At 44.3% G+C, this 12,618-nt stretch overlaps 1 protein-coding gene across 1 annotated transcript in view; it reads left to right on the top strand.

Annotated features, from left to right (window-relative positions):
* Nucleotides 1–12,618, top strand: part of pogza (pogo transposable element derived with ZNF domain a) — a 68,025-nt gene that overhangs the window by 20,211 nt on the left and 35,196 nt on the right. The window contains exons 2-5 of the mRNA XM_060942880.1: nucleotides 1,857–1,968; nucleotides 2,174–2,275; nucleotides 8,436–8,533; nucleotides 8,953–9,037. Of these exons, the coding sequence (XP_060798863.1) occupies nucleotides 1,869–1,968; nucleotides 2,174–2,275; nucleotides 8,436–8,533; nucleotides 8,953–9,037 (385 nt within the window). The 5' untranslated portion in view covers nucleotides 1,857–1,868. The remainder of the gene's footprint in view (nucleotides 1–1,856; nucleotides 1,969–2,173; nucleotides 2,276–8,435; nucleotides 8,534–8,952; nucleotides 9,038–12,618) is intronic.

The raw sequence follows: 12,618 nt of genomic DNA on the forward strand, positions 1-12,618 counted from the left end.
CCCTCCTCCCACACCCCCCACGCCTCATGGACTGCAACGGCACCCGCCTATTTAGTAATTTTAATACAGAATCCACCTTGAAATTACAATCAGACACTCCAACGCCCCCCCCCCCAAAATAAAACGGATCTGTGCGATTCAAAAAAAAAAAAAGTCGGCATCTGCGCCTTTAGTTTGTGTGGAGAGATCTGATCTGCAATAACATGCATTGTTGGCTACAGACCGAAACATACTTTCAGAATGCACTGGCCAAGGCAGGACGAAACTCGATGTGCCTTCTAATAATAATAATTAAAAAAAAAAACAGAATAGTAATTTGTAAACTAAAAAGCCTGTGTCTACACTTTTCTTTCGCCGAGTGGCAGCTGGGCGGGACATGACTGAATGGGTGTTTCTGATTTGTCAGCTGTCTTTAACTGGGGCGGGAGGGTGGGACATGACTGAATGGGTGTTTCTGATTTGTCAGCTGTCGTCCTTACACCGCATAGCATGCCCCAAGCGTTTACAACACGGAATTCCAGGTTCTCCGCTCATCCCTACGTTGAACGGCCATGATCTTAGGTCCTCTGGTGTCGCTTACACAATTCTATAGTGGAAATCACTGCATGATCTCAGGAACACTTGCAAAAACCATTGTTTGTGAACACAGTATCCACAAATGCAAGTTAAAAGAATGGGACATTTCACTTTCAAAACTAATTGTTCCTGAATGTTTAAAGAGTGTTGTTCAAAGTAGAGGTGATGCAACACAGTGGTAAGCATGCCCCTGTCTCAACTTTTTTTGAATTGTGTTGTTGGCATCGAATTCAAAATGAGCATATATTTTTCAAAAAACAATCAACGTTATCAGTTTCAACATGTGATATTTTGTCTTTGTACTATTTTCAATTAAGTTATTTGCAAATCATCAGATTCTGTTATTTATTTATTTTTACACAGAGTCCCAAATTTTTTGGAAACAAAACTTTTGGCCTTATAGTGTATGACAGTTTAGTGTGTGACTATAACAATATGGCGACCAGAGACCATGGACTGTCACTGAAATTTGGCAGCTTGTGGCGATGAAGGGCGAAATAACCATTGATGACAGCAGGTACCAAGTTAAACTGATCTCAACCTTGAGGCGGCTACCAATGGGAGGGAAGGATATCGTTGACTGACAAGTGACGTCAACACTGAGTTATAAATAAATGTACAAGAGGGATACCTAGGCAACCAGAGCCTGAAATGTTCACTAGCGACCAGCTGTCAGCTAAAAAGCGATGGGTGACAAGTTGTTTCATACTGGTGTATCACATTACTACGATTGGCAAGCTCCATGGATTTTAAAGAGATGAAACACCTTATTCTGGATGTGATGCAGGGGAAATATACACATGCTTCTTGTTCCATTTGTATTTAAACGTTGTTGTCAACTACTTTTGAAACAAGCAATGCCGTAGGTTTGCTAACTAGACCAGAGAGGGTAAATAAGGTAAATATCTATGACTGTGTGAAAACTCTACCTTTCTGACCCAATGTCTCCAGCCCGGTAGTGAGTCTCTGGTCCAGTGAGCTGCCTTCAGTTAAATAATGTGCAAAAATTCATGTGATTTGATAAGCTGATAAAGAAGTCAACCTGGTTCATGTTTTGAAAACCAGAGTAGCTAAACTAAGGTCTATTATTCATGCTCGGTTACAGTATTTTTTAAACTACTCTGTTTACTCTTGTGAAATACAGACCATGGTCTACCACTTGATGACCTTTGGGCTAGTGTGTCAGTGTTAAGTGCAATTTACTTATGTTGTTTTTTGTGGGTTTTTTTTTTTTGAACAGTGTTTGTGTTTCGTCTCATATCTTAAAATGTTTTTTGTAGTTTTTATGGAACATGTCGGAGTCAGAATTTTACATGCAGTGTGAGGAGGAGGAACTTGCGCCATGTCAAAGTAACACGAATAGGATAAATCAGATGGAGAACATTAATCATGGTAAGCAACAGTAATACAGCTTGAAATGACTTTATTTTACATATGGGTGGAGAGCTGATATTGGAATACTGATTTAAGGTGTGTGGTCAAGACATGATGATGTTTAAACAAGTAAACATTGACTTTTAAATAAACTTGTCTGCTGATTTTAATATTAAAATATATAAATAACCAATTTATGTTTTTGATGTGAAAATTTTTCCAGTGCTTAATGGGCAGGTCTCAGTTTCACCAGAAACAACTGCGTCTCCTGTTCCCACTGCCCAGGCTCCTGCCATTAAGACAGCACTTCTGCCAGTTGTTCCCGGTACGTTTCCAAAGGAAAAAAATTCTGGTTAGGCAGTTTGAACATCTACATGTTATACAGTACCAGTCAAAAGTTTGGACACACCTACTCATTCACAGGATTTTCTGTATTTTGACTATTTTCTACATTGTAGAACAATACTGAAGACATCAAAGCTATGAAATAACATATGAAACATGTATGGAATTATGTTTAAAAAAAAAAGTAAATAAGTTTCATATTTTAGATTCTTCAAAGTAGCCACCATTGACCTTGATGACGCTTTGCACACTATTGGCATTATCTTAACCAGCTTCATAAGGGAGTCACCTGGAATGCTTTTCAATTAACAGCTGTGCCTTGTCAAAAGTTAATTAGTGCAATTTCTTGTCTTCTTAATGTGTTTGAGATCAAACAGTAAATAGTAAATACAACCCTGATTCCAAAAAAGTTGGGACAAAGTACAAATTGTAAATAAAAACGGAATGCAATAATTTACAAATCTCAAAAACTGATATTGTATTCACAATAGAACACAGACAACATATCAAATGTCAAAGTGAGACATTTTGAAATTTCATGCCAAATATTGGCTCATTTGAAATTTCATGACAGCAACACATCTCAAAAAAGTTGGGACAGGGGCAATAAGAGGCTGGAAAAGTTAAAGGTACAAAAAAGGAACAGCTGGAGGACCAAATTGCAACTCATTAGGTCAATTGGCAATAGGTCATTAACATGACTGGGTATAAAAAGAGCATCTTGGAGTGGCAGTGGCTCTCAGAAGTAAAGATGGGAAGAGGATCACCAATCCCCCTAATTCTGCGCCGACAAATAGTGGAGCAATATCAGAAAGGAGTTCGACAGTGTAAAATTGCAAAGAGTTTGGACATATCATCATCTACAGTGCATAATATCATCAAAAGATTCAGAGAATCTGGAAGAATCTCTGTGCGTAAGGGTCAAGGCCGGAAAACCATACTGGGTGCCCGTGATCTTCAGGCCCTTAGACGGCACTGCATCACATACAGGCATGCTTCTGTATTGGAAATCACAAAATGGGCTCAGGAATATTTCCAGAGAACATTATCTGTGACCACAATTCACCGTGCCATCCGCCATTGCCAGCTAAAACTCTGTAGTTCAAAGAAGCCGTATCTAAACATGATCCAGAAGCGCAGACATCTTCTCTGGGCCAAGGCTCATTTAAAATGGACTGTGGCAAAGTGGAAAACTGTTCTGTGGTCAGACGAATCAAAATTTGAAGTTCTTTATGGAAATCAGGGACGCCGTGTCATTCGGACTAAAGAGGAGAAGGACGACCCAAGTTGTTATCAGCGCTCAGTTCAGAAGCCTGCATCTCTGATGGTATGGGGTTGCATTAGTGCATGTGGCATGGGCAGCTTACACATCTGGAAAGACACCATCAATGCTGAAAGGTATATCCAGGTTCTAGAGCAACATATGCTCCCATCCGGACAACGTCTCTTTCAGGGAAGACCTTGCATTTTCCAACATGACAATGCCAAACCACATACTGCATCAATTACAGCATCATGGCTGCGTAGAAGAAGGGTCCGGGTGCTGAACTGGCCAGCCTGCAGTCCAGATCTTTCACCCATAGAAAACATTTGGCGCATCATAAAACGGAAGATACGACAAAAAAGACCTAAGACAGTTGAGCAACTAGAACCCTACATTAGACAAGAACGGGTTCCTATCCCTAAACTTGAGCAACTTGTCTCCTCAGTCCCCAGACGTTTACAGACTGTTGTAAAGAGAAAAGGGGATGTCTCACAGTGGTAAACATGGCCTTGTCCCAACTTTTTTGAAATGTGTTGTTGTCATGAAATTTAAAATCACCTAATTTTTCTCTTTAAATAATACATTTTCTCAGTTTAAACATTTGATATATCATCTACTATGTTCTATTCTGAATAAAATATGGAATTTTGAAACTTCCACATCATTGCATTCTGTTTTTATTTACAATTTGTACTTTGTCCCAACTTTTTTGGAATCGGGGTTGTAATAACAATACAGTAAATAGTCCTATTCCACAACTATAGTAATCCATATTACATCAAGAACCACTCAGCTAAGTAAAGAGAAACGACATCCATCATTACTTTGACATGAAGTATATTTTAATAATAATAATAGACAAAACATTGAATTCGAAGGTGTGTCCAAAATTTTGACTGGTACTGTATATGTAGTAGAAAAATGTTTGCTACCCAACATTTCCAGACAAGCAGAGCATTTGTGACAACTTGTTAGTAAGCTGTGTAAGCAAGTTTACACACCCACTGGTACACCTGCTCATTCATGCAATTATTCAATCAGCCAATCATGTGGCAGCAGTGCTCAGTTCAGTTAATGTTCACATCAAACATCAAAATGGGGAAAATGTGATCTTAGTAACTTTGACTGTGGTACGGTTTTTGGTACCAGATGGACTTGTCGGAGTATTTCAGAAACTCTCACAACACACACTAGCCTTTATGGTGATGATACACGGGGCAAGTTTTTGGGCAGTGTTGCTGGGCAATTGCGTTTTGACTCTTGAGATTGGGCAACATTGTTTCTTTCTGAATGGTTTTGATAATCTCTGGCAACTTTTTGAGATAAGCCAATCAGAGCGCGAGTATCGAGTCATGTGATCTCCGGTGAGGTTCGGATCAGAAATTTCAAACAAATATGGCGGCCGCTCAGTGTCAGTGGAGTGAAGAGATGGAGAGACTCCTCATCTGTTTTTACGCCGGTAAGTTGTTATTTTAATATTCTATATGGAGGAATTTACCTCACCAAAGCTCTAAAAAACAACAGACAGCTTGATTAAATGGTCACAGCAAAAATTAAGACATCGATTTTTTTTTTTTAGCTAACTGTAAACTGCCGTTGCTAACTGTTGTTGCCCATTGTTAGTTGCCCTGAAAAGTTGCCCTGTGTCTCACCTAGTTGCCCGTTGCCAGCAACATTGCTCGGCAACATTGCCCAAAAAGTTGCCCCGTGTATCATCACCATTACACAGAATAGTGCAAAAAAAAAAAATCTAGTGAATGGCAGTTGTGCTGGTGGAAACACCTTGTTGATGAGAGAGGAAAACAGAGAATGGCCAGACTGGTTCGAGCTGACAGGAAGGTTATGGTAACTGAAATAACCACTCTCTGCAACTGTGGCAAACAGAAAAGCATCTCAGAATGCACACATTGAACCTTGGGCCAGAAGGACTGCAACAACGGAAGGCCATATTGGGTTCCACACCTGTCAGCCAACAGCAGGACTCCCCAAAACTGGACAGAAATGTTTGGTCAATCTCTGTTTTACCATTTCAGTTGGTAGGGTCAGCATTTGGTGTCAACAGGATGAGTCTGTGGACAGTTGTTGGTGATTTAATGGTGTGGTAAATGTTTTCTTGGTGCACATTTACACTGGGGCGGCACAGTGGTGTAGTGGTTAGCACTTGTTGCCTCACGGCAAGAAGGTTTTGGGTTCGAGCCCAGCAGCTGACGGGGGCCTTTCTGTGTGGAGTTTGCACGTTCTCCCCATGTCTGCGTGGGTTTCCTCTGGGTGCTCCGGTTTCCTCCACAGTCCAAAGGCATGCAGGTTAGGCTAATTGGTGGCTCTAAATTGACCGTAGGTGTGAATGTGAGTGTGAATGGTTGTTTGTCTCTATATGTCAGCCCTGTGATGATCTGGCGATTTGTCCAGGGTATACCCTGCCTCTCGCCCATAGTCAGCTGGGATAGGCTCCAGCTTGCCCGTGACTCTGCACAGGATAAGCGGTTACGGATAATGGATGAATGGACGGACATTTACACTGAACAAAAATATAAATACAGCACCTAAGATTTATAAACATTTTATGTACTTATGGTTTGGAAGAATTTTATCTAAATATTTCATACATGTACAAAATCACAAACGTGCAACAAAATGCCGACACTTATCAAGAAATGTCTACCAGAATACCAGCTATAGTCAGTGATAGACAGATGGGGTCAGCTCATTCGCACAGAGTGAATGAGCTTATTGATTGAGGCTTGTGGAATGTTGTCCCATTCTTCCACAAGAGCTGTGCAGAGTTCACAGATACTCCTAGGGACAGGAACACGCTGACATACCTGACGGTCCAGAACGTTCCACAGATGCTCAATATGTCTGGTTAATAAGGAGGCTGCTGAAGAACAGAGATGTTTTCAAGCTTCCAAAAACTGTGTACAACATAGTGACACAAGAATTGCCCTCTCCCTGTCAACTTGTGACATCTGTGGCATTGTGATGTGCAACGGATCTGGAGGATATGGGGTAGCCTTTTATTGTCTCCAACATAAAGGTCTGTCCATGTACTGATGATACTGCACTGATACCAGTGTTTCAACTGGTCACACCTGTCTTTTGGGTGGATTATTTTGAATGGGACTTTTCTCATTACTGAGCAAATATAAACATATTTTGTTCATTTCAAACCTACAAACAATGCAAAAATGGTGCATGTGCAAAAATAACAATGAAACTCAACATTTCAATAAACAAAAGTTGTTGTTTTTTTATCCCCCTGTTTCTAAGGCGCTGCATTTATAATTTTGTTCTGTGTACATTTATGGTATTTGGAAGATGGCCTTATCCAGAGCAACTTACAGAAGTGCTTTGAAGTCTCTATCAATAAATATATCCTGATGCTGGGTCACTAGGTCATGGACTAAGAATACCATCAGTCTAAAAACTCTGTTAGGGAGGTAACATGGTAAGAAAAACTTTTTTTTTTTAAATTAAAGTACTAATTTGAGGACTTCAGGAAGAGGTAGGTCTTTAGACGTTGTGACTCAGCTGTTCGGACATCTAGGAGAAGTTCATTCCACTGTCTAGGTGCTACAACAGAGAAATGTCTTGATGCATGCCTTCCTTGTACCTTGAGAGATGGTGGGACCATTTGAGCAGTGCTAGAGGATAGGGAGGGGTAGGGTGTGATAAGTTCTTTGAGGTAAGTGGGTGCTGGTCCATTTTTGGCTTTGTAGGCAAGCGTCAGGGTTTTAAATCTGATTCAGACAGAAACAGGAAGCCAGTGGAGAGAGCATAGCTATGGGGTGGTGGGGGAGAACTTAGAAAGGTTGAAAACAAGTCATGCAGCTACATCCTGGATCAGTTTCAGAGGTTGATTGGCGCTCAGAATTGCAGTAGTCCAGTCTCAAAATGACGAGGGACTGAGTAAGCACCTGATTGACCTTTGTGGATAGAAATGGAGGAATCCTTCTCATGTTGTAAATAAGAAATCAACATGAGCATGTCAGATTAGCAAAGTGAAGGGGAAGAAGGTTTTCTTCATGTTACATTCTCACTCCTTGCTAAAAGGGTTGAACGATAGGTTCTACATTTGAAAAGAGTGATGACGTTCTCAAGTGTTTGATTTGGGTTTGATTTAACCTTAAATGTGACACTTATAATTTAATTCCAAAACGGCAGAATTTGTAACGGTATTAGCATATCTACATGCATAGTAATGACCCTCAACCCACAGTTTTAATCTTTATTGAAGGAAAAAAAATGCAGCATCCTGATTTGTGTAGGAACAAGTTCTGCGATTACAATCCATTACTTAGATTTGGTCTTATTCAGTGGTTTATTCAGCTTACTTGCATTTTATGAAGAAGAAGCCTTTATTTATCACATGCACACTCGAGCATTCATTCTCTGCATTTAAGCCATCTGAAGCAGTGAACACACACATGCGCACACACACAGCCAGAGCAGTGGGCAGCTATGCTACAGCACCCAGGGAGCAGTTGGGTGCCTTGCTCAAGGGCACTTCAGCCCAAGGCCACCCCATGTTAACCTAACCTACATTTCTTTGAACTGTGGGGGAAACCGGAGCACCCGGAGGAAACCCACACAGACACAGGGAGAACATGCAAACTCCACACAGAAAGGCCCCCATCGACCGCTGGGCTTGAACCAAGACCACCTTGCTATGAGGCAACAGTACTAACCACTACACCACGGTGCTGGAGAAACATGCTGTTGTAAATCTGATCTAGTGTGTTATTTTATTTATTTTTTTTTTTTTGTGAAATTATTTTCATGCTTTTAGGAGGACAAGAATTTCAAATTGCGATGCATGTAAATGTTGAAGGTTTGTCATTTGTTGAAACTAAAGTGTAAATTGTGGTGTCCTCTTTAGGTTCGGTTGTACCACAACCAATACTGGCAGGAGTTCTTCAGCCCATTCAGATTGCTGCAGGTGGCACCAAGGGGCAACCCATCTACATCGCTCCAAAGGTTTGCTGCATTTTTTTTTCGACTTTTTTTTTTTTGCCTCATTGGGCATGTTTTTAAAAGAAATGAGACATATTTTATTTAGATTGTAATCCCAAAATGTGTGAACAGTATATACCACCTCCAGGTCCTCATCAGGATCTTAGTCTTTCTGTTTGTCATATCATTATGGTAAATGGAGGGTGTTAAAGAAATATAGATCAGGGCTGCTACTTGTAGTGTGTGTTCCTTTGCATCAGATAAGACTTCCAGCTCTTTTCATAGTCTACAATTGCAGTCCTATAAATTAGCAGAACTTGTCATGAAGTGATTTTTAGTGCAGTTTATCTTGTAAGAATTTGCTCAGTTTGGAGTAATTTAAAATGGTACTTCGATTTAAGATCGTATTTCTTGTTTTTGTTCATTGCCATGTTTGTTTCTAGCTGTCTACAGGCACCCAACAGAACATTGCAACCCCACTTGGTTACATCCTGCCTACAGGACAAGCTGTCACGTTTCTGACTGCTAGTAAGGCTTAAAATGGTCTTTTGTCTGTCAGTGACTGTGTAGTAGATGTTATTAGAGGGCTGAACAAATGAAGCCATAATGTCCTGCAGCCACTAGAGGCCTCAAGGACAATTTAAACCAGTTTTTAACAACCCAAACTTAGAATGTTACATTTGAAATTGAACCTTTTTTAAAATTATTTATTTATTTGTTTATTTATTTATCCTCTGTGCAGAACTTTTGTGAGGAAAATACTATTTTACATTATGCATGGTTTTAAAGCACTGCAAGTTGGCCTAGTGGTTAGTATGTCCGCCTCTCAACCAGGAGATTGAGAGTTCTACTCATGGTCGGGTCATATCAAAGACCATCATAAAAATGGTACCTACTGCCGTCTGGCAAAGCACGCTGAAATACAGATGCAAGTGGGGAACAGCTCTTGCAGTTGCCAGAGGACTAGCCGCCTACTGTAACCCTAGCTGTATAATAGGCAAGAGGCCGAGGGCTATAGAAGCAGAGATTGGTGCTGCCCAGTGTGCCTTAAGGGCCTAGTTAGTACTGGGACAGGAGACTGCCTGGGAAGACCAGGTCCTAGCACAGGAGGGACTTTGATGGCTTTAAAGCTTTGTTAAAATATTTAAAGTGTACTGTAGCGTGAATAGCGTGTGGGTGGAGCACAGAGGACGGCAGCACAGAGATCAAGATCAACAGAAGGCTTTATTGCCGTACTTTTCAGTCTAACAATGTTAACCAACAGTCAGAGACACACATGCACACACACTGTTGTCTCCGCTGGGGAAAAAGCTCCCTTCCGCTCTCCCTCTCCCTCCTTAAGTAGGGCACGGTTTACTGGGGAAAACACACACAAAACACAGGTTAATTACCCTCAGGTGTAGCGATTCTGCCACTTACCTTCCCCGACTCCGCCCTCCTGTCACAGACCGGCACTTGACCACGCCCCTGCTGCCACATACCCCCACCGCCCGACTCAGGCCGGGCGCCCGTCCGGCCCGCAGCCAACTCCCCCCCCCCCCCCCCCCCCCCTTGACGGGAGAGGAAGTCCGCCACGACCATCTGCGCCCCCGGCCTGTGGACCACCTTGAAGTTGAAGGGTTGGAGTGCCAGATACCAACGGGTGATCCGCGCGTTGGCATCCTTCATGCGGTGGAGCCACTGGAGGGGCGCGTGGTCCGAACAGAGGGTGAAAGAGCGCCCCAGCAGGTAGTAACGGAGGGCGAGGACCGCCCACTTGATCGCCAGGCACTCTTTCTTGATTGTGCTGTAGCGCCCCTCACGCACTGACAGCTTTCGGCTGATGTATAGGACGGGGCGATCCTCTCCCTCCACCCGCTGGGACAAAACGGCTCCCAGCCCTCTGTCCGACGCATCCGTCTGCAACAAAAAAGGGAGAGAGAAGTCAGGGGAGTGCAAAAGTGGCCCCCCACACAGTGCAGCCTTTACCTCAGAGAAAGCCCGCTGGCACTGCTCCGTCCACTGGACCGGATCTGGCGCCCCCTTTTTAGTGAGGTCAGTCAGCGGGCTGGTGACGTCCGAATAATTAGGTATAAACCTACGATAATAGCCAGCCAGCCCCAGGAACTGTCTCACCCCCTTTTTGGTCTTGGGCCTCGGGCAGGCCGCAATCGCTGCTGTCTTATTAATTTGGGGACGCACCTGCCCGTTACCCAAGTGGAAGCCCAGATACCATACTTCCAACCGCCCAATCGCACACTTCTTCGGGTTGGCAGTGAGCCCTGCCCGCCTCAGCGACCTAAGGACGGCCCTCAGGTGTTGCAGGTGCCGCTGTCAGTCATTACTATAAATAATGATGTCGTCTAGGTAAGCGGCCGCGTAGGTGGCGTGGGGCTGGAGGACCCGGTCCATCAGCCGCTGAAACGTAGCGGGCGCCCCAAACAGCCCAAACGGAAGTGTGACGAACTGGTGTAAGCCGAACGGTGTGGAAAAGGCCGTTTTTTCCCGGGATAATGGAGTCAAGGGGATCTGCCAATATCCCTTCATCAAATCCAGTGTCGAGTAAAAGCGAGCCGTGCTTAGTCGATCGAGCAGCTCATCAATACGAGGCATTGGGTACGCGTCGAATTTAGACACCGCGTTGACTTTTCTATAGTCCACACAGAACCGGACCGAGCCGTCTGCCTTAGGAACCAAGACCACCGGGCTGCTCCAGTCACTGTGGGACTCCTCGATGATGCCCATTTCGAGCATGGCCTGAAGTTCTTCCCGAACCACCTTTTTTTTGTGTTCGGGTAATCTATAAGGACGGCTACGCACTACCACCCCCGGGGGCGTCTCTATGTGGTGTTCTATGAGGTTAGTGCGACCGGGCAGGGGCGAGAACACATCCGAAAACTTGGCCTGCAACTGGGCGACCTCCGTGAGTTGGGTCGGGGAGAGGTGGTCTCCACAGGGGACCGGAGAGGTACGAGATGCCAATGTCCCTTTTTGGACCTCCGGCCCCAGCTCCGCCTTCTCCGGAACTACCGACACCAACGCCACGGGGACCTCCTCGTTCCAGAGTTTTAGCAGATTGAGGTGGTAGATCTGTAGCGCCCCCTCCCTGTCCGTTCGCCTAACCTCATAGTTGACGTCCCCGACTCGCCGTGTGACCTCAAAGGGTCCTTGCCACTTGGCGATTAATTTGGAGCTCGACGTGGGCAACAGGACGAGTACCTTATCTCCCGGAGTGAACTCTCTAAGGCGCGTGCCCTTGTTGTACAGGCGGGTTTGCCGTTCCTGGGCCTGCCGCAAATTCTCCTGAGTTAGGTGGGTGAGCATGTGGAGTTTTGCGCGCAGGTCCATAACGTACTGAATCTCGTTTTTGCTCTGTGAAGGTCCCTCCTCCCAATTTTCCCGCAGTACATCTAAGATGCCGCGCGGCTTACGCCCATATAATAATTCAAACGGGGAGAACCCCGTGGAGGCTTGGGGGACCTCTCGCACTGCAAACAGCAAGGGTTCGAGCCACTTATCCCAGTTACGTGAGTCCTCACTTACGAATTTTTTGATAATATTCTTGAGGGTGCAATTGAACCGTTCAACTAAACCGTCCGTCTGTGGGTGATAAACGCTGGTGCGGATCGGCTTAATACCCAGTAGCCCATACAGTTCGCTCAGTGTTCGTGACATAAACGAGGTGCCCTGGTCAGTCAGAATCTCTTTCGGGATTCCAACCCGGGAGATGACATGGAAGAGGGCCTCTGCAATACTGCGTGCTGAGATATTGCGAAGAGGCACCGCTTCCGGGTATCGCGTTGCATAGTCCACCAGAACCAATATAAAGCGGTACCCTCGTGTTGACCGATCTAATGGCCCGACGAGATCCATCCCAATTCTTTCGAACGGGGTCTCGATTAATGGTAGGGGGCGCAAGGGCGCTTTTGGAATGGCCGCTGGATTTACTAACTGGCATTCGCGGCACGCCGTACACCACTTCCGGACATCGCCGTGAATCCCTGGCCAATAGAATCGGGCCATTATCCGGGCGAGTGTCTTATCCTGCCCGAGGTGTCCAGCCATGGGATTAAAGTGAGCCGCCTGGAATACCAATTCCCGGTGGCTCTTTGGAATTAACAACTGGGTGA

This window comes from Neoarius graeffei, chromosome 16 (genome assembly GCF_027579695.1).
Source record: "Neoarius graeffei isolate fNeoGra1 chromosome 16, fNeoGra1.pri, whole genome shotgun sequence".
NCBI lineage: Eukaryota > Metazoa > Chordata > Actinopteri > Siluriformes > Ariidae > Neoarius > Neoarius graeffei.